Source organism: Nipponia nippon, unplaced genomic scaffold, assembly GCF_047370975.1.
Source record: "Nipponia nippon isolate SJK-2023a ecotype South Korea unplaced genomic scaffold, ASM4737097v1 scaffold_18, whole genome shotgun sequence".
Lineage (NCBI taxonomy): Eukaryota > Metazoa > Chordata > Aves > Pelecaniformes > Threskiornithidae > Nipponia > Nipponia nippon.
This window is the reverse complement of record NW_028262334.1, coordinates 1,291,033-1,313,038: the sequence shown is the minus strand read 5'-3', so window position 1 is coordinate 1,313,038 and position 22,006 is coordinate 1,291,033. Positions and strand designations below refer to the sequence as shown.

General features: G+C 54.0%; 1 protein-coding gene across 2 annotated transcripts in view; it reads left to right on the top strand.

Annotated features, from left to right (window-relative positions):
* The window catches only part of MYO18B (myosin XVIIIB), a 78,644-nt gene extending 57,034 nt beyond the window's left edge, over positions 1-21,610 (top strand). For both annotated transcript variants that reach the window (XM_087754690.1, XM_087754689.1), the window contains exons 40-43: positions 9,395-9,528; positions 10,746-10,787; positions 11,531-11,692; positions 19,259-21,610. In XM_087754690.1, the coding sequence (XP_087610816.1) occupies positions 9,395-9,528; positions 10,746-10,787; positions 11,531-11,692; positions 19,259-20,552 (1,632 nt within the window). In that variant the 3' untranslated portion in view covers positions 20,553-21,610. The remainder of the gene's footprint in view (positions 1-9,394; positions 9,529-10,745; positions 10,788-11,530; positions 11,693-19,258) is intronic.
* Positions 21,611-22,006: the final 396 nt, after the last annotated feature.

Here is a 22,006-nt window from a genome sequence, read left to right as displayed (position 1 = left end):
AGAGGCGTTCCCCCAGACTCTGTGTACTCTTCACAGCGCTTAAATAAAACATTGCAGGAGAGCTGTGATCGCAGAACCCAGCCGCGCTTGTCGAGGGGCTGGCAGAGAGCATCAATAGTTAATAGAAAGCCTCTTACGGCTCTGCTCCTGTTAAATCCCCCATCAATTATAAATACTGCATGAATTATTCACTTAACATTACTTAAGTCATGGTCTGCACCTAGCAATTTTTTTTTTATTTATTTAAATAAAGTCGCGAAGTTGTGGACTTGCCACACACTGTCAGGGTTTAAGCAATGCATCGAAGATACAAATTCATTGCATAGATTGGGTTAGAAATCCCGTCTTGTTTCCTGGGGTCCTAAGAGCTGGTGCCTGCATATAATGTATTTTATTCTCACAGGTAATATTTATCAGTGGTGGAGGCACTTGAAAATCCTGTCCCACCATCCCCATACCTTCAGCCAGGCTCAGGACAGCTATTTTCACCCCTCCCTCATTTTCAGCCCAGCTTCGGGCAGTTGGGAGGCAGACTCATGCCATTCACAAGCAGCAGGGAAAATCCAGCAAGAAGCAGGGATGGGAGCTGGAGAGCTGGCTGCCAGGCAGATGGCTCTGCCTTATGAATTTTGTAAGAGGAATGGGTTTTGAATGCTTTCCAAGCCCAATGCCATCGCAGCGAGGGAGGCATGTTTTCTAATGGCGGGGGTAGTACTTGGCCCTGGTTGTCTCTGTCTTTGCTCTGGTTGCATGTACTGAATTTCCTCCATGGAACTGTAGCTCCTCTTTTGATAAAATCTGGATCCTAGCCTGCAACAGTTCCTTGTTTCTCAGCTGCTGTGCTGACACCCAGAGCTTGAAAGGCTAGACCCAGCTGCCTGGTCTCCTTGGGCCAGAGCAGAAACTGAGTCATAGTGAGAAGCGAGAGATGGATTTCCAACTTAGAGTCATTCCTGGGGAGCTTAAAAACAAGCCCCGGTCTCTTCACTCATTGCGTACACACGCGCACTCGTGCTTGTCCTGATACAAGCGTCCCCTGGTGAAGCTGCACGGTGTGCTGCAGGGAAGGATGGAGCAGGGGCTGGGGCCAGGCGTGCGGGGCTGGGGTGTGTAGGGCGATGAGCTGCTGTCACTGCGGCTGGTACCAGCCACCGGCTGGGATCTCCCTCCCGACACTGCTGTTAGGGCAGGATGGTGCTGGGTGCTGGTCACGGCTCCTGGCTTCAGTGCTCTGGACCTGATGCTGGAGATGGGTAGGTGGTCCATCAAGAGCATCGAGGAGACAAGGGTGTGTTTGCCAAAGGCATCGTCTCAGCTGCTTTGGGTGTCCACAGCCATCACTGGAAGCCCTGGGCAGGGACGCTGCTTGAGGACCCTGTCCCATGCCTTGCCTTGGCGGGGCTGTTTTCACAGAGCTTCTGGCAGAGCATCTCCCTCCTTACCTGCAGGTTTGCTGCAGTGAGGGGGAAGATGCAAAGTAACAAGCCAGGATGGACTAATTCCACCTTTTAGAAAGTAATTCTTCCAGGAGGTGCCAAGCAATAGCTAAAACGCTTAAAGAAGCTTATGTTTCTGTAAGGGGGTACCTATGGCTGTGCTGCCAATGACTGAGTTGCCTCTACAGCTTGGATTTGATGGGAGAAATCAAGCAGCTGCTGGAGACTGGGATGGGAGCTCTGGGATGGGAGCTCAGCCACAGGCAGGAGCCCCAGGGTCCCTCCTGCCCTGGAGAGCTGGGTGCCTCCTGCCCATGTGGGGCACCTTGCTGAGATGCGCAGGGAGAAGCAGGGGCTGATCCTGCTGGGATGAAGCCCTGGCTGCAGAGGTGCATGCCGGGCACCTGGCCGGCCTCGCTGCGTCTGCTCCAGCTGCCCTGGATGGACAGCCAGCTCTGCTAAACCCCCCGAGCTCCCGCCGCTGGGGCACGTCATGGGGGGCTTGCGGGCACTATTTTAAAATCAGGTTTCTTTAATGAAGCTGTGAAATTCATCAGCATAATAATTAACTATTTTTACTGAAAACTGAAGTACAGGTGTGAAGATATTCTTCACACTTTTTTTTTTAAAAGGTGAGAGTGACAGTGTAAATAACCTTTTTTTCTAGTTCTTAGGACGGCAGATCTCCTGTGTAATGCTGCCCTGTTATCGCCACGCAATCCAGCATGCTGTAGCACATTACAGCCTGATCTCTAAGATTTTTTTTTTCATTTTCAAGCTTTAAAGATTTTTTGGTGCTTTCAGTGAACTGGAGAAGTGAAGCGGGAGCCGTTTGTGCCTCCAGCCGGGAATGCCATGCTCCCGCCCAGGCAAACCTACAGCTCCCAGCAGGGTCCCAGGCAAACCCTCTGATGTCTCCACAGCCCTTGACCCCAGCACAGCCCGAGCCTGGGTCTTTCCGAGCTGCTCTTTTCTTTAAAAGCTAATGACTTTGACTAAGTGTAATGACAATTATCATCAAAGGGAGCCAGTCCTTAGAGGTGAGGTTGGGTGACGGAGGAGCCACGAGTGAAAACTTGACCGTATGCGCTAATTAGGCCTGTTGTACAGCAGGCGTGTGATTTCTGGTTTGCCATTAAAGAAGTAAACTCTGCAGGAAATCGTCAGCACTTGTGGCTGCTCAGACCAATTACCGGTAATACCGGTGTTTGTGAGTGCAGAAAGAGCCGCTCACCCTGTCTCACTCGAGACTTCAGCCTTAGAAATTTTGTCACTTCAAACTTTCTGAAAACCTGCGAGTTAATTACTTAATTAAAAATAATAATGATTGATGAATACTGCAGGTGTATGCTAAATTATTCAAATAGAAGCAATCCAAATTGGACTAATTAGATTACACTTCACTTCAGGTGAATGGGAGCTTGCAAAGGTTATGTTGTGACAGCAGAACCACAAACAAAAATAAAAGACGGCGACGAGGACGTGGCGCTGGATGCTCTGCGGTGTCTGCCTTGGCATCCTTTATAGTCCCATAAATTATTTCACTACTGGTTTTGCTTAGCTCTTTTTAACTTATCTTCAAATGCTTCCGAGACAAAATTAGATGAAAAAGAAAGTCTTAAGAAAAAGAGGTTTTAGAAATCCTTTTCCAGAGAAGCAATGAAAGCAAAGCCAGGATGTGGAGAGACGGCGGGGGGGCGGGGGTAGGAGGCAGGGAGCTGCCAGCTGCGATGCCCCCTCTCCCCCTGTGTCCAGGTGGGCTCTGGCCAGGGGCTGAAACGCCTCCAGCTGCCTGCTGGTGCCCCTTGCACTGCGCAGGCTGCCGAGGGCTTGAGCATCTCTTTCTGGCTGTTGGAAAAGCCCCCCTGGCAAACCGCAGGAGGAAGACCTAGCAATGCTTGGGGAGTCGGTGGGCAGGGGGGTCTGGTCTGCTGGCTGTGCAGGGGCAGAGTGGGGTGGCACCCCCCGCAGGAGCAGGGAGCCCCCCGGGAGCTGCCAGCCCATGTCTCCTCCTGTTCTTGCTGGCTGTCCTTGCCTGGTGCAGCCGGAGCTTGTCTTGGCCTCTTCCACCGCGGCACTGGCTGCCTGCTGGGTGACAGCCCTGCTGCCATGCCGTGCCGGCGGCAGGATGCCATGGTGCCAGGGGCTGTGCCCTCACTACCCCTCCCTTGGCTTTCTCTTGTCCGGGTACCCACAAAGTGGCAGCGATGATACGCACCTGTGCAGTAAGCCTCTTTCTTTCCAACCCAAATCTCTTCCTTTCGGGCCCCTCGCAGTAAGAGCAGGTGGTGCCATGAGAGGGGCCGGGGACTGCATGGGTTTTGCACAGGACGGGTGCAGAGGGGCCATAGCAAACGCATGGAAAGGTAGCCAGCAGGCCAGACCCGCTGCTGAGGACTTGGCTCTGACACTTGGAGTAGGAATTAAATTTTTTGCAGTGTAACTCATGTTGTCAGGGTCTTTCCAGCATGGATGTGCAGCAGCATCCTCCTGTGAGCCCCCCAGGCAAGGGCAGGAGTCCAGGCTGTGAGCACCAGCATCTCAGCATGGGTTTGCTCTGTGCTGACCATCGCCAAGCGAGCTCCCATCCCCCTTGTCTTGAGAGGGCCTTTAATTCAGGCTCCCTGTCAGCAGATATTAACCTCAGCTTTCCAAAGTAAATGCTTTTGTCCTGCCAGGAGACCAGTGCCGTTGGGTTTTGGGAGTGCTGTGCTCTGGTGCGATCTGTCTGCCGATATGCTGTGAATGGGAGAATCTAATTTGGAAATGTATGCAAAACCAGGCAGAACATATATTTTATTTATTGATTATAAAATATACATCAGGCAGGTTTTCTGAGCTGGTCAGGCTGGTGTCTGCTGTGCATGACTGACTGGTTTGGTGGAAGGAGCCAGATATGCTGGTGCCAACAGGGACCGGGGCTTAATGGCAGAGGATGCTCCTGAGCCTGTGTAGCAGAAGTGCTCCCGGCCCCCACTTGGGAAGCCGGACCACCTTTCCCTGGGCTTACAGCTGGTGCCACGTCCCTGTTGCTCACCGTGCCGCAGCCGGGTGCGTGGGCAGCTTCCTTGCTGGTCAGCAGGATGGACATGGTAGGACTGCTCCAAACCCTGCAAGGCAGGAGAGAAATTAGTGGAGCTTTTCAATGAAAAATCAACATACACGTGAAGCAAAGAACCATTAGTTCTGCTTCACCATCTCTGGTTTGTGGCAGTAGCTGTAGCCCCTTTTCTGGAGCACTGGGGCTTTTGGCAAGTCTGGTATCTGCTGCTTTGCAAGGGAGAAGGCAATAATCTTTGCTTTTCCACGGGGAAGGAGGGAGCGTGCTTCCCAGGGCTGGTGTGAGCAGCTGATGGGGACCCCGTTGGAAATGCAGTCCTGCACCCGGACCCTTCCCAGTCAGCAGCTCCAGCGCTGGCCCCTGGCCGGTGGCTGTGGGGTTCCTATCCGGGGCAAGCAGCACCCCCTGCCTGCAGGACACCTTTTGGGGAGGCGCTGGGCTTCCACGGGGCAGCCCTGGCACTGCTCCTGGTGGGCCGTGGGCTGGCAAGAGCAGCCTGGCTAAGGATGGGGATGAAATCCCCCCATGGATCAGTTTGCCATGCAATGCCTATTAGATCCCTGTAGAAGCTAAAGAGTAGCAAAAGAAGAAATCTCATAAACAGTTGGAAAATTGCTGCCTTACTCCCCAGGCATTGTGCAGCGTGAGGGCAGCTGCTCCAGCCTTCACCCCCTCCTTGATTAGGTAGAAAGGACTGATTCCCCTGGCAGCTGTTGCTTTATAAGCCCCATTCATCAGCGTGGCTCCTCTGATTGCAGCCCCCCCCAGCAGCTGTCTGGGTACCCCATCATCATCAGCGCCAGCCGGAGCATGGGGGCTCCGATAACGGGCCATTAACGATGAATAACTCAGGCAAAATGATGTGCAAGTCACCTTTCATCCCCCCAGGTCCAGCCGCAGTGCGGCGTATCACTGGTCCCTGGCAGCCTCTTGATCGGTGTCGTGCATGGTTTCTCGCACATGGTGAAGGCAGGGGCCGGCTGGCTCTGGCTGTGGCAACTGAGTCACAACGTGCAGGGAAGCCGGGAAGCAGGGGAGCAGGTCCCTTCGTGCTTGGGTGAGGTGGGGCTTTGCCAAGCAGGGAGGTGCTGGTCAGGTGCAGCAATGCCGTCGCCTGGTGCCTCTGCAGCCGGGTGATTTCCTCAGCTCCCAGCTGCTGCCCGGGGTGGGTGAGGACGGGCTCATCCCTGGGGTCCGGTGGGACAGGGAGAGGGCATGGCCATGGGTGCACCACTGCTCGCTGTGCTTCATGCAGCATTGCTCTCCCAGGCGGTGCCCCTGCTTCAGCAGAGCCACAGGAACAGGCGGGTTATGAGTTTTCTCAATAAATATATTCTCCCCGTTTTTTCCCTCCCGCTTTTCTGCTCAGAGGAAACAAAAAGCCAGCAATGCTCGGCAGTTCATCCTGAGTGAGGATGGAAATGCTCAGACCAGTTGCTGTATTAAAAGGGAAAATGCTTCTTGCATTTACATTTGGATTGAAACAACGTGTGTCAAAGATGTCTAATAGCTCCCTGGGATAGCAGTGGCCTGATGCTGGGACGATTCTTGTCAGTTTATATTATGAAGATAATTGTTTGCATTTCAAATTTAATTATATTGACATAATTAGTCCCTTCCTTGAGACAATTGTATGGTACAGCTACTTTATGTTTGAGTAAAATATGAGGTGCCTCCATGCACGAGATCTGGGATCAAGTGCTGGGATGGATGGGACGTGGGGTTCGCAGCCTACTCCCCACTGAGCACAGAGCAGATTAACATAGCTGCTCTGTGACTGTAAGCATCGGCCTTGCTGTTTTGCACTGATTTGAGCCCAAAATGCTGAGCAGCGCGTTTACTCAGGGTGTTTCCCCTCGCTCTGCCCCTGGTCCGTCTGTGGTTCTGCCCAACTCCTCTTCCTCCTCCTCCTCACTGGCTGCAGCATCCTGGTGAGCTGCAGATGTGCTGAGCCCAAGCTGAAAGGCAGGGCACAGAAATTGAGCGGTACCGTTTCTCTTCCCCACATCTTCTTGCTGCAGATTTGTATCACCAGAACTCGCTCTACAGTAATGCCTGAGCCCCGAGAGCGAGAATTCACTTTGGGCATAGGCTTGTGCAAGTCACTCGGGAGAGAGCGAGCGCGGAGCAGCCCCAGATCATTCTCTAAATGTGACTGGCGCTTTCCTCTGCATTTAATCAGCCCGGGTACCTGTGGCGATGACGGTGGTGACAGTACCTCCGCTGTAAGGAGTCTGTTATAGCAACATGGCTGGGCTTGAGCAGTGTCAACTCTTGTTAAGAAGCAGGTATTGTCAGGCTTACATTCAAATTGACACTCGGGTGGCGTGTAGGCAGGGGACCCCAAGGTTACCCACGGTGCATAGTGCCCATGGCCATGCAGTCCCCAAAGTCCCCCTCGTGCCCTGCGCAGCCCCCTCCCAAGGCTGCCGGGCTCCTCCCTGCTGTTCAGCGTGGGTGCCGTGGACCGTGGGTGCCCAGGAACCAGGGCATCCCCGAGGGGAGCTGGGCTGGAGCCCCAGCCCTGTGGCGGTCTGGTTTCTTTCGGTGCTCCCGCGGCTGTCATGCGGAAGGCAGCAGCGTCGTGGGGACCCCACCAGCCGCTGGGACATGCTGTTTGCTGCTTTTGCAGCTGCACCTGGGGGATTTTGCTTGTCAGCAGCCAGAGGAAGCGGGGTCGGGGTGCCAGGAGGGGTGCGCGCCGCTGTGTGCCCGGCTGCCTCCCTGCCAGTTACTGTCAGGTTAATAATAGCAGAATGGAGGAAAGGAATTAAATGCAGCCACTGAACTATATTTAATTTGTGCCGTATCCTGGAGCTGAGGAACTAGTTCAATAGAGACTCTTATCAGCCGGTTTGAAGGGCTGAGCTTTTTATCTAGTGGTTGTTTTACTGTCTGGTCTCGCAGTCACAAATAGCTGAATACAGGCACGTAGGGAGCCGAGGCTCGGGGCTCTCTCTCCTTGGGCTTTTCTTCTCTTGGGGGTCAGTGTTTCACTGTGTGCCCCGGCTGCTCATGGGGTCGACCCCAGCCCGGGGAGCTTCTCTGCTGCCCGGGCAGTGAGCCATCCCCATGCGACTCGGAGCAGTTTCCATGACAAAACAGGTCCTTTCCACCCTCTGCATTTGCCTGAGCCAGGAGGGAAGCAATAAGCTCGGAAACCCTGAGTTTCAGAAAGCTTCTTGGCAGCGTTCAGGGTTTTACCAATACTGGCGCATTTCTAGAAGCAACTGTGATGCTGTGCAACCCGAACTGGGATATTTCTTTGCATGTTTTTATGAACTGAAATGCTCTTCCCTCAGGCCCGCGTGCCCGGTGATCCCAGGGCTTTCATTATTTACTCTGACAGTCTGCCGGCTCCTGCGCTGTGGCCTGTCGCAGCCCGCGCTGCAAATCATCTCTCACCTTGTCACCACCGAGATGGCAATTTTACAGCTGGCAGCTTCAATCACGGTGAATTTGCAGCTCGCGCTCACTCTCCTTCTCTTTCTGCCATGTGATGGTTTAGAAAACCGCACAAAGATTTCCTTCCTGGCTGAAAGGACTTGGAATCTGATGAACACAGTGTGAAAGGGTTTGGAATCTGATGAACACGGTGGTGCCCAGCTGTGGCGGGCGGGCAGTGCCGGGTCAGCATCCTCGGTACACTGTGAGGCTGCCTGGCCGTGGGTGGTGCTGGGTCCACGGAGCCGTACGGGTTGTGTCTGGCTCTTCCTCCCTGTAGTTTAAATTATGAATGAAGTTTCTGGTTTTTCTTATCTGCTCCAGCATTTCTGGAAAGGGCTTCATTTCCAAGCAGGTGTGTGGTGTGTGTGAGTGGAGGAGCAGCCCCGAACACCCGGGAGCATGCCCGCGGTCTGTGCCCCGCTCTGTCCCTGGCAGGGACATGGTGCTCTCACACCGGGTGCTTTTACATGTTCCACACAGGGCGGGGGGGGTTAATGTTTAATATCAGATTTACTCATTTGGTATATTGGCGTTACATTTCGATTTAGCAGAGCGATACAGCGATGTATTGAAATCTCAGCATGGGCACAATACAGCAATTGCAACGTACACCCGAGTCACTACACAGACGTGATGCCCGTCCCCGGTCTCTAAACACTCACCGCCACAGCGCTGGGCATGCCCAGCTGCAAGGAAGGGATATGTGGGTTGAAGCCAGCTCAAGCCAGTTGCTGTCTTCAGAGTTTGTTTTATTACTTGTCCAGGTTTTATACAGGCTGTCAAGGGAAGAGTCCCCATCCCTGGAGGTATTTAAAAGAGGTGTAGATGTGGTGCTTAGGGACATGGTTTAGTGGTGGACTTGGCAGTGCTGGGTTAATGGTTGGACTTGATGATCTTAAAGGTCTTTTCCAACCTAAATGATTCTATGATCCTATGATTCTATATTCTATGTTGAGCTGAGCTACATATATGCTTCCCCTGTGCTGGTCTGGCTGGCTCAGGAAGACATTACCCTCTACTAATTAGAGAGCCAGGAAGGCTGTTTGTACAACCTGATGATGCCCTGGTGCAGCCGTGTGCCTAAAACCAAGGTCACCCTCCCCTCCCTGGGGTTAAGTTTGGTTTCTGCACAGTAATTGCTGCTGGCTCCTTACATTCTGCCCAGCGCCTGGGATTTTTGGCTCATCTCCTCTGAGCCTTTCTCTATTGTGAGGGATGTTCGCTGGTCACAAAGGGGTTCAGCTTCACTTGCTCCTCTTCTTGTGTAAGATGAAGTTTGCATTTTACAAGCTATTGCACATGCAACAGGGTGCAGTGGCAAGTAGCAAGCCCTGGCAGGGCATAGAGAGCACTGGGGTGGGGGGAATTTCAGCAGATGCCTTGCTCGCCTGCTTCGTGGTTTGGGGTGCCATGTCGGGGTGCAGGTGCTAACCCGGTACCGTCTGCGCAGGAGCAGCAGCTGGTGGAGCTGTCAGCGGTGCGGCAGGTCCTGCAGGCTGACCTGGGGACCTCCATCCGGCGCATTGCCGACCTACAGGTGGCCCTGGAGGAGCTGCGGTCCAGCGACGACAGCGATGCCGAGAGGTGAGGCGAGGAGCGCCGGGGGCTGGGGTGCTGCGGAGGGGCAGAGGGACAGGCTCAGATGCCTTGTGGTGGGGAAAGACACTGCACTGTGCAAGGGCAATGTGAGGGTGGCTGTAGCTGCACGTCTGCATCCTCGAGCGTGTTTGCTGCAGCAGCACATGTTTATGGACAAGAAACTTCACGTTAATGAAAGGTTTCATGAAAAAGTGTCACCCTTGAAATCATACTGTGTGGCCCAGCTTAAAGTAAGCAAAAAGGGTGGAAATAGCCCCATTCGCAGAGTAATTCCTGTCCCTAGCAGCGTGGCATGCTGCCACGTGTCAGCGGGTGCCTCAGCACTGGATTTATGGATTAAAAATCCTGCACTTTGTTCGGCCATGGGAGCTGGGGGCCTGGAGGAACCAGTGAAGCTGGGTGGATTGGGTAGAGGATTTTACTAGGAAAAAATGGGAAACAAATTCCAGTGAATTTTTCAGGTGTTATTTCTACAGGCCTCCAATTTTCCCCTCTGCTACACTGCTAAAGGGGTATCGTGACAAATGGAGACAAAATAGATAAATGCATTTATTAAAAAAAAAAAGCAGAGATGTGCTTGTCACCATGCCATGAGAAGAGATTTTCTTTATGTAGTGATTAAACCAGGGAAGGGTGAGATAGAAACCGTGAGCTGAGAAATTCGCTTCTTCAAATAAAAAAGTGATTTCCAATACAATTGACACATTAGCGGGAGGTGAGACGTGCTTCCCAGCAGGGACGTCCGCAGCTGCTGCGTGCAGGAAAAGTGGTGTATTTTGCTCCCTGCCCTTCGCCAGTGCAGGCACAGCAGAGGTGTTCTGCGAGTGCAAATGCAACATATGCTGCCGCAGCACCCATCTCTGTGACGAGGGGGGCATGCGCTGGGGTCCCTCTTGCAGCCCATGGCCTGAAGGGTGCAGGGAGCAGGTGAGGAGGTCTTCAGCCATGCAGTGTTGCTGGGAACGGCCCTGCCGCTGCCCCGGTCCCCGCTGCAGCTCTGCTCAGGCTGTTGGGAGGGAGGGTATGTTGCCCAGCTCAGGGAAAACCCTGCTCAGATTGTACCAGCAGCAGTAGCAGCAAGCTTTGATACAGTTAGTCTGGGAAGTTTTCATCTCATCAGACCTGCGCAGTGGCTTTGGGGAGGCCATGTGAGCCATCGGCAGCACCACGGCTGACTCTGTCTTTTTGTCCCTTGGTTGCAGCGTGCAGACGGCGCGGGAGTCACTCTGCTCCAGGAGGGAGACGTGAGTGAGCTCTGGGGAGCTGCCAGCTGAAGGGCAGGAGCCTGCACTGGCTTGTGCGATGGGTTATGGACCACCAGCTGCCCGCAGCCTGCTGAGGCACCGCGCTCCACTCGGGCACAGATGGGCTTTCGGATGCGCTGGCTCTGTGTGCCCCCCGTGCCCGTCGACCTGCTTGCTTTCCCTCGGAGTCTTGTCTGTTAAACTGGGTGGGATGCACTCATTCCTCCAGGCTGTGCTTTCAGGATATGAAGCTGATCTGTGGCTTTGAAGGAAAACTGAGATCCTAAAGGATTTAATCTGCTGCAGCTGGAGCGTGGGCTCCCAGTGGGCGGGCAGGGGTAGCTCCAGCCCCAGGGAGCCCAGGGGTGCGTAGGGCACAGTGGGGTGCCCGGGGTCACACTGGCTCTGCCACTGCAGCTCCAGTCCCGGGGCACTGCAGACAGCAGCAGAGTTTTCCTGCCCACTGTCTGCAGGCTACAGGGCACTTGTAAAAGCATGAGGGAAATAGTTAATGGCAGCAGCAATGGCACAAGGACCAGGTTGCCTGGAAATGTCTGTTTTATCCAATCTGTGCCGGTGCCATAAAACAGCCAGAGCAGAGCCCACCAGCAGGAGCTGCTGTTGCTGGAGCCCCCGGTCTGTGCCCAGTCTCACCCTCACACGTGCCCTAGAACCTCTTCCCAGTGCCGCCAGCCCTCTTGTCTGTGCTTGCAGAGCTAAAGGGGTCTTATCTCTTCCCACAGGGATGCCTGCTCCAGCATCGGCTCCACGCTCAGTCTGGAGCCCACAGAGAGCATCAAGTCCTGGCCGGGGTCATCCATGGGCTGGTCTTCTCCATCAGGTGCCAGCGTGGCCGGGAGCCTCTCATCACAGTTTGTCGGCAGTCGCAGCACCCAGGACCCAAGGTAAGGGACCCCCAGCCCATCCTGGGCACGGCCACCTCCAACGGTGACAGAGGCATGGCTGCTCCCCCTGCACAGGCTGCCTGCCGCAGCTTTCCTCCAGGGAAACAGCAGGCGCTTGGTGCCAGCTCCAGCATCTTGCAGATGCATGGAGGGTAAAAAAATACCTTGCAGGAACAAGCCATCACAAAGATATTTTAAACTCTCCTGTATTTTTATTTAAAAAAAAGTGTGAGAGGCAGGAGTAGGCTGCAGGCAGTGCTGATTTCCCAGCGTTCAGGTGCAGAGAGGTGGCTGCGGGCACCCTGCCCCGTCGGGGTGTCAAGGACAGCAGGCAGAGCTGTCAGCCCTGGCAGCTGCTCTCCTGTCAAGCGTCTGCATGGCCTGACCCTGCAGCCCAGCGAGCAGGTGCTGCCTGCTCTCCTAGCTCCTGCTTGCTCTCCTAGCTCCTGCCTGCTGGGGGCTGTGGCTGCTTGCAGCCCCTCGAATGGGGGGAAACGTGCAGTGGGTGCAACCCGTAACTCCCTCGGCAGAGACGAGCATCCCAAACCACTGTGTATCCTCAGGGGCTCCCACATGCTCTCTTTGGCTTTTATTTTCCCATGGGAAAAATACAGTCACCCTTTACAGGTGACACATCCCACAGTGCAGCGAGGAGCACCACGGTGGCACCACTGCAATGCCTGCAGCCGCTCAGGGACAGGGAAGCCCCCGTGGCTCATCCAGGGGTGCTGCAGATGCTGGCCCGGGGACGGTGGGCGCCGCGGCCATGCTCCTTTCAGGACATGCAGAAAGGAGGTTGGGGGGACCCATGGTATTTAAGGTCAAAACATCAAATCAAGGAAAGTAGTCGCTGCCATGCCAGGATCAGTGAAATGCTAGATGAAAGTCACTACATCAAAAACATGCTTCAAGCAGTATAATATCCCTTGATGTATTCTCTAGAGATAATTTAAAGTGGCGATGCAGCCTATTTGAGGATTTGTATGCCATATGCTCGCCTTTCACTGCTGAGGAAACAGTATGCATTTATACAGTTCTAATATAAAATATGGTAATTTTTGATGGTAATGCTAATGGGCTGTGAGGGAGTTGGAGAGTGGCCCAAGCACTCGCATGGCCAAACTGCTGTGGTTCGGCTCCCGCTGCCGCACCAGGGTGCTCGGCAAACAGAGCTGCCCGGGTCTTGGCAGGTGCCCAGGTACCCAGTCCAAATCAAGGCCACCTCGCCCGGGTGCCTGTCGGAGGGTCCCTCCAGCCCAGAGACAAAGCCACAGTTTTACAGCCGTCCCCGGCACCACAGGGTTGCAGACAAACTGGTTCTTTGTGTTTCGTGTGTGAAGCAATTGCATGGGTTGAGTTTTGAAAAGCCCCGTAAATCAGGGTCTGGTCGCTGTATTCCAGAAAGGAGGTGGTGGGGACAGGGAAGTCATGGGGTCTCCTCAGAGGCTTGGGAGAACCACAGGTAAGCAGAGATGGAGCTTTGAGTCCTGGGGCTGGGAGCAGCGCGGTGCTGAAGTGGCTCCAGAGAGCATCATCCCCATGTAGGGAAGGTGGTTTCTCTACTCTGCATGCAAAGATCTGCAAAGCAATAGCCTTGTAACAAACAGAAGCACACTTTTTTGCATAACGCGTGATCTGTAGCATTGATTGCTGTGGAATATGGTGGCAGCTGGCAGTGCACGCAGGTGGAAAGACTGACCAGCTGAATTCAGGGTGGGCAGGGCTGGTGGTACCCCTGCCTGCAGCCCTGGCGGTACCCCTGCCTGCAGCCCCTGACTTGGGGCCTCCCCGCCACGCTGCTTTCCCAGGGATGGTGTATTGAAATGGGCGTCACTATTTTCCCACCTTTTCCCCTCATTTTCCGCAGAAGCAGGGTGGGGGCTGGGCTGACGCACAGCACAGCTCGCTGAGGCACCCGCCTGCTCCCTGTTGATGTGCAGGTCCATAGACAGATGCTCCAAGTCAAGAGGGTTTGATAGGGTTTGCAGACTGCCATTTCATTGCAGACATTAGTATGAAGCTCCCTGCTCTCATTCTGGCAAGATCTGTCCCCACTGCATTGACCTGCTTTGTACAGTAAAATAACTATTGCCAGAATTCATTTTCTGAAGAGCAAGTCCCCTGGCAGGGGATACCTCGAGCATGCTGGAACGGTTTGAAGCAGTCCATTGCTGATACAAGGCAGAATTTATGGGTGGTCAGGCAGGGCTGGGACCTGTGGGGAGGTGATGGGTGGGAGCCCTGAGAGCGGCCGGCTGAGGTCGCTGGGACCCCACACCCATCAGTAAAGTGATTCGCTAGTACTGCTTAGGGAGTTTTGGTCCAAGTGACCCAACTCTGATCATAAATGACTGGCAGCAAATCAGGAGTTATGGCTAATATCACATTTCTGAGCTGAAACACACTGGATTTATAATAAAAGAGCAGGTATGTAGGTTTGGGGATTAATAAAAATAACTTACTGGGCTGATGGTGGCCATTGTGAGAGGCAATTTGCACCTGGACCTGGAAATAGTGTGACAATCTGCCTCTGTCCTGGGGGTCACGAAGAGGCAAATTGCAAATCCTGGTGTCGTAGCTGTTCGGCTTCAGCTAATCTAAGATGGAAATATTAGACAGGAGGCTATATGAAATGCAAACAAACAGACAATGAGACTGGTAAGGTAATAAAAATGAGATCAGCGAAACGAGCTCTTCCTTATTAAGATTCCTTTGTCTTACACAAGCACCCAGTAATGAAAAATGAATCTTCCCAGCATTCGCTTCTCAGTGCTACATATGGGATATTTCCTGAACAAACAGCTGCCAAAAGCCAGAGGAAAGCATAGAAGGCTGTTATCATCAGTGCAGTGTACAGGAATGAGAGATTTGATTAACGTTTTCTTTAATTCTCTGCTATTTAAGTGCTTGTACAAAATGTTGGCCAGCAGGGCTAAGCCTCAATAAATACAGCACATTGCAGAGTTGGAATAAACTATTAGTTTTTTTCTTAGGAAGCCAGTTCAAAACTTTACACATTTATTCTGCCCCTCACCAGGCAGGCCAGGGTTGCATTGCGATAGAGGAGCTGATCCTGAGGTGCAGCAGGGAATGGCCCGGCGGCACGGAGCCCTGCCTCTCCATCCCATGGCACTGCGGCATCCGCAGCCCCGGCATCACCCTGGCATCCTTCCCTCTCCTGCTTTGGTACGGGAAAGCAGGAGCCCGGGTCCCAAGGCTGGTGGGGATCCGACACGTTTATTTTTAAACATTATTGTGTCAAAAGCAAATCATTATATGAGAAACTGGGAGTTCTTCTGTAGATGATGGTGTGACAAGAAAATCCTCTTCTGACAGAAATTAGGCCAGTCTCTTTTCTCTCCCTGAAATGGAGTTGTCTTGGCTTTATTTATGAGCTACCAGGAAAAGCATCTGAGCCACACTTTCATCCCTGGTCATGTGTTGCAATGCATGTGTGGATTTTTATTGTATAAATTATTTCAACTAGCATAATTGTAATCATGTTAATTGCTATGTAATCTTCACTAATTATTGTTGTATGTCATTTGCTTTGGTGTGAATGGCATATTGCAGAACTCTGTTTGGCTTACAGATGCCTTCCGAGTTCTGCATCAGGCCCTGCTTTTGCCTTTGGCTGGGGAAAATCATCTCTGATGCTGAGGCAAGGAGTGGTGGTTTGCTTGGCAGCTCTGGCGTGCTCGTGGTCCTGCCTCCTGCAGCATCACCCACCACCGGCGCTTCCCAGGGGTTATTCCAAGCACTGGGAGTTATTGCCGGCACATCAGCCCTTAGCCTGGGATTTCTGGATTAGCAGAGGGTGCTGCAGGATGGGACGGGACCGTCTTGCACTTGTGCCCTGCCTTGTGAGGAGGCTTGAGTATGGCCAAGAGAAGATTAGCCATGATTTTGGGGTGGGTTTTTTTGGTAGCCATCAAGGTACGGTTCAAGGAACAAATGATGAGGATGGGGTGCTGGTACAGTGGTGTGGGGTGCAGCCACGGTGGCACAGCTTCACCAGTGACAGGGGATGGCAGTCCAGCTCCCCAGCTGCGGCAGCCCAGCGGGATGCGGCAGCACCAGCACCAGCCTCTGAGCTTGTTCCGTCAGAAACCTGTTGCATGGGAGAAACTACCTTGTGGTCCTCAGGCTCCTTTTGCAGAAAGTAGTCAATTGAAAGGGAGATGTGATTTCAGTGCACCCATGGCATGGGAGCAGGGGCTGCCGCCCTCGCACACGCTGGGGCAGGCAGCGGCGGTGGCTGGTGCCAGGGTGGGTGGCAGCTCAGAGACGCTGTGAGAGGGTCTCTGGAGGTGGACGAAGCAGGTTTTGGCTTCCTAGGAAGGGAAGCAATAACAGGCTGGAAGGACCTGAGTGTTTTAGATGCTGGAAAGCAAGAAGAAAAGCATCAAAAGCAGAGAAATCCCTGCAGTGTTTCCCCACCGCGCAGTGCCTTCTTGCTACTAGTGTAAACCCGAGGAGTATTTGCATTTTCACTTAAAACCCAATCAGGTCCCACGTGCACTCGCCAGGCAGTTGATGCTGCTCAGTTAACACGCACTGACCACGGGCAGCTGAGCCATGCCCGGAGAGATGCAGCTTCCCTGGGGAAACCAGCCCTTTCCCTGGCGTGTGCGGCTGGGCTTTGCTTGATGAATGCAGCTAATAGGAACTGTTGGGAGAGACAAGGATGGATGGGGTGGTCTTGAGCTTCGGCTCTTCTGCTGAAAACCAGGGCATGGAGAGCTTGGATGGGAGATGCTCCATTACACAGAGGTCCCTGCTGGGACCCTGGGGGCTGAGGGCCCTCGGTGGCTGGACTCGTACTAGCCCTGGGAGCTGGAGGAACAATCCCGTGTTTGCAGCTCTCACTCTATTTCAGGCTCTAAAGATTTTAATAAAAATAGTAACTGTTCGTCATGCTGAAGAGGACAATAAATAGCAGCATGTAAACCATCCGTGTTCACAGTCCATTAGTGTTTCTTACCTCTCTGGCTCACTTTTATCTCAGTCTTAAAAAACCAAAGAAAAATATTGAAGCTGGCTGTTTAATTTATGAAAGCCGGTTGTGCAGCAGTCAGTTTACAATATTATTTGGAAACGTAGAGAGTGATTGGAGCAATTTCCGTACAAATTCTCATGGAAGGATTACACCAGCTATTTAGGTAAGATGCAATTTAGGATCCTAAAAATGAGCATTACTGAAATGTCTCAAACTATTAATCAGCTGCGAGGCTTCAGCAATGTCGGGTGCAGTGGTGCAGGGTAGCCCTGGAGGTTGCTGCATTCCAGGGATATTAAATCTCTGGCTAATTCATTTTGCATTGGATAATCAAATGGTTTGGGCTCATTTAACGAGCCGCGAGCACACGGCACGGCAGTGAGTGCTGGGGCCAGGCGGGCATCTCCATGCCCTGGGCTGTGCCAGTGGGCGCCAGGGACCTGAAACCGCTCCATTACCCCATCACTTCTGCAATTGCTTGTGTTTCCGAGCTGTGGAGTTTGTCTTTGACCCATCCTGGCATGTAAATTATTTCATGGGTCAGCAGAGCCTGGTCTGAATGGGTCCCGCACGGTGGCTGGATTATCCGCTCTCCCCCCGTTCCCATGGCAACCCCAGCATTCCCAGGGCAGGATGCTTCACTACCAGCGACGTAAAACTTGACCAGTGCTCCCGCACCTCAAAGCCTGCTGGCCTCCTGGAGATGTATTTATATTTAGGTTCTGCTGCATTACTCTACCCTTCACTCTCTTTTTCCCTCCTCCTTTCTTTCTCAGACAAATTCACATCCTGGCAGCCTTCTCATTAAGGCCGATTCCAGGTCCCCTTTGGCTGAGCAATGCCGGGGGTATCTGCGAGTGGGGATAATCTGCCGGCGGTGTTGGCAGCTGCCAGCACTGGGCACAGCCTTTGTCAAAATGCATCGCTCGCAGGCGCCTACCCTCCTCATCTCACTGGCAAGCGGCTGCGCGCGAGCAGCCTATAGATAGTAACTGGCTATCACTGATCTAAAGTGATGTACCGAGGAGAGGCATGGCGTGGCTCTGCAGAGTGCCTGCTTTGTTTCAGACGTGTCCTGGCAAAGAAGCCCTTTGCCTTTCCCAACAGTGGGACAGGCAGAAGATACAGTTTTTGAGCCCTTGAAGCCAACATAGGTGCCTGAGGGGGGATGTAAAGTGTCACATTGGGAGCTTAGTGTCAGCAGTGACACCGAGCCCACCGGTGGCTGCAGCCCCCTCCCCATCTCTGCGCATCAGCTGCACAAGGAAGGGACAGGCTTGGTGCAGAGAAGCCCTTTCTGCAGCCTGTATATGCCAGGATCCGGCTGCCTGGGAGGGACTTCAGCAGCTGAACAGGTGCCGCAATGGCATCCTGCGGTGCCCAAGGAGACGCTCCCAGGCTCCTGTCCTGGCAGAGAGGGTGCTCAGTGCCATGGAATGCTTTGGGGAGGGACAGGCAGGATCTGGGGGAAGGCAGGACCATCCCCTGCTCCTGCCATGCTGCCACCCTGTCCCTGTCCCGCTCAGCAAGCGGCCAGTGCAGGGGTGGCAATGGTGTCACCACAGCAATCCCAGAGCAGCACTTGCAACCCCATGGCAAGGAGCAGGAGTTAGATTGGGAAAACCAGCTGGCCGGCAAGGCTCCTCCTGGGCAGGCTGGTCCCAGCCACAGACCTGCTCTGCTCTCAGCACAGAGGGGCATGCCATATTATTATTATTATTACTGTTGTTGTTGTTGTTGTTATTATTATTATTATTATTGTTGTTGTTGTTGTTGTTGTTATTGTTATTGGCTTTTCTGCTGCTCCACATATGCACTCTGCCCAAGCTGCAGTCCTGGTAGCAAGAGCAACAGCTGCCTCTGCTGAGCTGCTGCCATCCCCAATTTGGCACCATGTTCTGGCTAAACCAACCCAACAGACTGTCCCTCAGCCTGCCAGGTGAGGGCTGTGTGTCCTGGGAATGGCGTCCTGCTGTGACGGTGACCGGTGTGGCTCCTCTTTGGTGACTGGAGCCCACACGGTTCCTGCCATCTGCATCAGCCCCCGTTTGCAGGGCGAGGGCCCATCCCCACACATCGCTTCTGGCAACGAGCAGCCCTGGCCAGGTGTCACTTGGCTCTTGCAGTTCACAATTGTTTTCCTTCCCCAGCAGGACTCTGGGTGAAATGTGCCCCGCAATAACATGAAGATGCATTTGGGGCACTCTGTGAGCTGGTTTCATAAAATTTTAGTGAATAATCTTTGGCTTTGACAAAAATAAAATAAATCCTACGTATTGCTGTAACCTGTCAAGAAAAAAGGACATTTGGAGGTATGTATTGGTTTGGCAGAGCTAAAGATGGTCACACCACACACCCTACGCTGTGGATTTAGCCGGGTTGGCTGACAGAGTTATTTAAGGTAAAATCTTTGGGCATTGCCCAACTGCTCAATGCAGCAGCAGGAGTTAATTCTGAGACTACCATGCCAATACCGGCTTTTCACTGCTCAGCCTTGTCCTTGCTGAATGACGTTATGGTCACTGGAAATCACACAGCTTAAACTAACACCAGTATCTGTTGTTTAGGGTGAGCAGAGACACCAAGGAACCGGCAACAAGCCGTCCGGCTTCTTCCCTGAGCACTGCCAGGTCTGTCGATGCTACGGATCTGGGGAGGATGGCAAGTCCCTTGCTTGGTGCTAGAAGACGGGAATACGGAAAACCTCTGGCAGATGAAGAGGAACTGGAGAGCCTGAAAAAGCCTGTGGATAGGATAGGAGAGACGTCCCCGTTGATGCTGCGGCGGGGGGGCTCCCCTGCCCCGGACAGGAGGTTCCCCAGCCCGCTGTCTCCGACAGTGCCGAGGAGGAGAGGGCTCTCTCCAGCGGCAGGGCCGGTGCCCAGCTCGTCAGCTGCCCTCTCCGAGTACGTGGAGGAGCTCCGGCGGCAGCGGGGAGCAGAGCGGGAGCAAGGGCGCCCGGCGCTGGGCGACACCTCTCCCCTCCCCATTTACCGCACCACTGGTGCCGCAGCCCTGAGGCGCTACAGGGCTTCCCCAGTGGCGGAGGATTCCTCCGGGAAGATTGACAGGAATCAGCCAGGGGAAGGCGAAGGAGCAGGCACCGGCCTCGTGCGCTCCTCCAGCCTGCGGAGCATGGCCTCAGAGCCGGCCGAGCCAGCACGCTCTCCAGTGCTAAAAAGACCATCAAAGTTTGGCTCCTACGACTCCCTCCTGCAAACCCTCGACAGCTCTGGCCACCGGCCGATCTCTCCAGCTGCAGGGATGGAGGTGCTGGGCGCGCTGCGGCCAAGCTCCTGGAGAAGCTGCCTGGAGCCGTCGGTGGAAGATGAGGAGGTGGGAAGGGGCTCTGGGGGGCTCCTGAGCTCTCTATCCAGCGACGGGTTGGGCGAGGGGAAGGGGAGTGACCCCTTCAGCTGGAGAATACCCACACTCAACTATGAGAGGAGAACCAACGTCGACTTTGATGACTTCCTCCCGGCCATTCGCAAATCCCGCTCCACCAGCAGCCTGGCCAAGCCCAGGAGGGACAGAAAGGACGGACACCGGCCCCTCACCGTCCGCTTCCAGGATGAGGCTGTAGCAGGCAGCTCCATGTCCTCTGAGATGAAGGGCATGGCCAAGCGCAGCCCAGCCCCCCGAGAGGACCCCGGGGACCTCTCCGACTCCTCCTCATCCTCTGGCTCCCTCCTGTCTGCCCGGAGCAGCGACAGCATCAAGCGCCGGCCCCAGAGAGGGGATGGGGAGGGGTGCAGCAGCAAAGCCAGCACCCAGAGCAGCGGGGCACGCTGCCGGGCAGAGGCAGAAGGGAAGGAAGATGATGTCAACAGCATCATGAGGAAGTATCTGGGAAAAGACTAAGGTAACCGTGCTCAGCCACTGACCGGCACTAGCTCAGAGCAGCAGTGGCAGGCTTGTGGTGCTGGCCCCGAGCCGCTGCCCCTCCAGCCCACGCAGTGCCTGCACTGATGCCGTGGGATGTGTGGGGACAGGGTGCCCCAGGCCAGCGGGTGTTCCCATGCTCCCCCCGGTACGCCAGAGCAGCCCAGGGCAGGGGAGGCACTGGCCCGGCTTTAGCCCTGATGCCTGGCTGTGCTCCCCACTCCGCAGCAGCTGGGACGGTGCCAGGGATGCCCTGCAGGGTGTGTGGCACTGGGGATGGCACCCCCCTTGCCCTCTCCTTGCCCCCTTCAGAGCTGCAGGGGGGTGGGCAACAGGGATGCTGCTGGTGCTGGGGACAGCCCCAGAGCTGGCCACAACACCAGCTCTGAGTCCACTGGTGTCCCTAGCCTCCTGGTTTCCCAGAGATCGTGTGCCCCAGCTCCCACCACTCCACCTGGCAGACACATCCTCCCGAGCCCCACTGAGCGCTCATCCCGGTGCCTGTGCTTCTTCAGTTAATTTGCAATTCGCTTTGTCTGGACGCTGGAGGTTTTTAAATATACCGTGGTTTCTTTATGCTCCTGTCCTGTTTCCATCACCGCAGCTTTGCTCAGGGCCAGCCGCGGGGACGAGGGACTTTCTTTTTCTCCTGCAGTTGTTTGACTCAGGAGCTGGTGCTGTAATTAAAACCCAGCGGCTGCCATAGATGCCTGATAACATGCCACGCTGGCCGGGGGAAGGCCACGCTGTAAAGAGCTGGAGAAAAACCAAACCCCCTCCTTTTTAACCCAGAAGGTGCAGCCCAGATGTCTCATCCCACATAATACTGCTCAGAAATCAGCCGAATGGCTGAAGGATGCTTTTGGGTCTCGGTGTGACACCCAGCAACAGCGGAGCTCTGAAGATTTTTATAATTCCATAGATATTTGAAGACAGATCTGTACGTGCTTTCAAGGCTCCTGCCTGTTTGGGACATCTGGGCACATCCCACTGGCATGCAAGGCAGCGCTGGGGTGTGTGTGGCAATGGGAGGTTGTATTCAGATGTCTGCTTGGTTTTTACACAATAAAATATTTGCTTCTTTGACACAAGCCTCTTCTTGTCTTTTCTTCCCTGCAGCAAGAGCAGGTCCATGGAAGCAGAGCTGAGCGCTCCCCCCGCCAGCCCCCACGTCTGGGGGGTTCTCACCCAACACCCTGCCAGCCTCCCCATCTCTCTGCACTCACAAAAATCTCTTTTTTCAGCCTCAGCCCTCTTTCCTAGAAGAGATCCAAACTCACTCATTTATCAGAGGTTTGTGGCTAAATTATAAAGGTACATGAACAAATCTCTCCTTTCCATCAGTGATTTCTAAGTAATTTCCTCAACTGGGACATTGGCACCAATTTGCACAACCTCGTTGGACCCTCCAGGGCGGCTGCACTGCAGCGGTG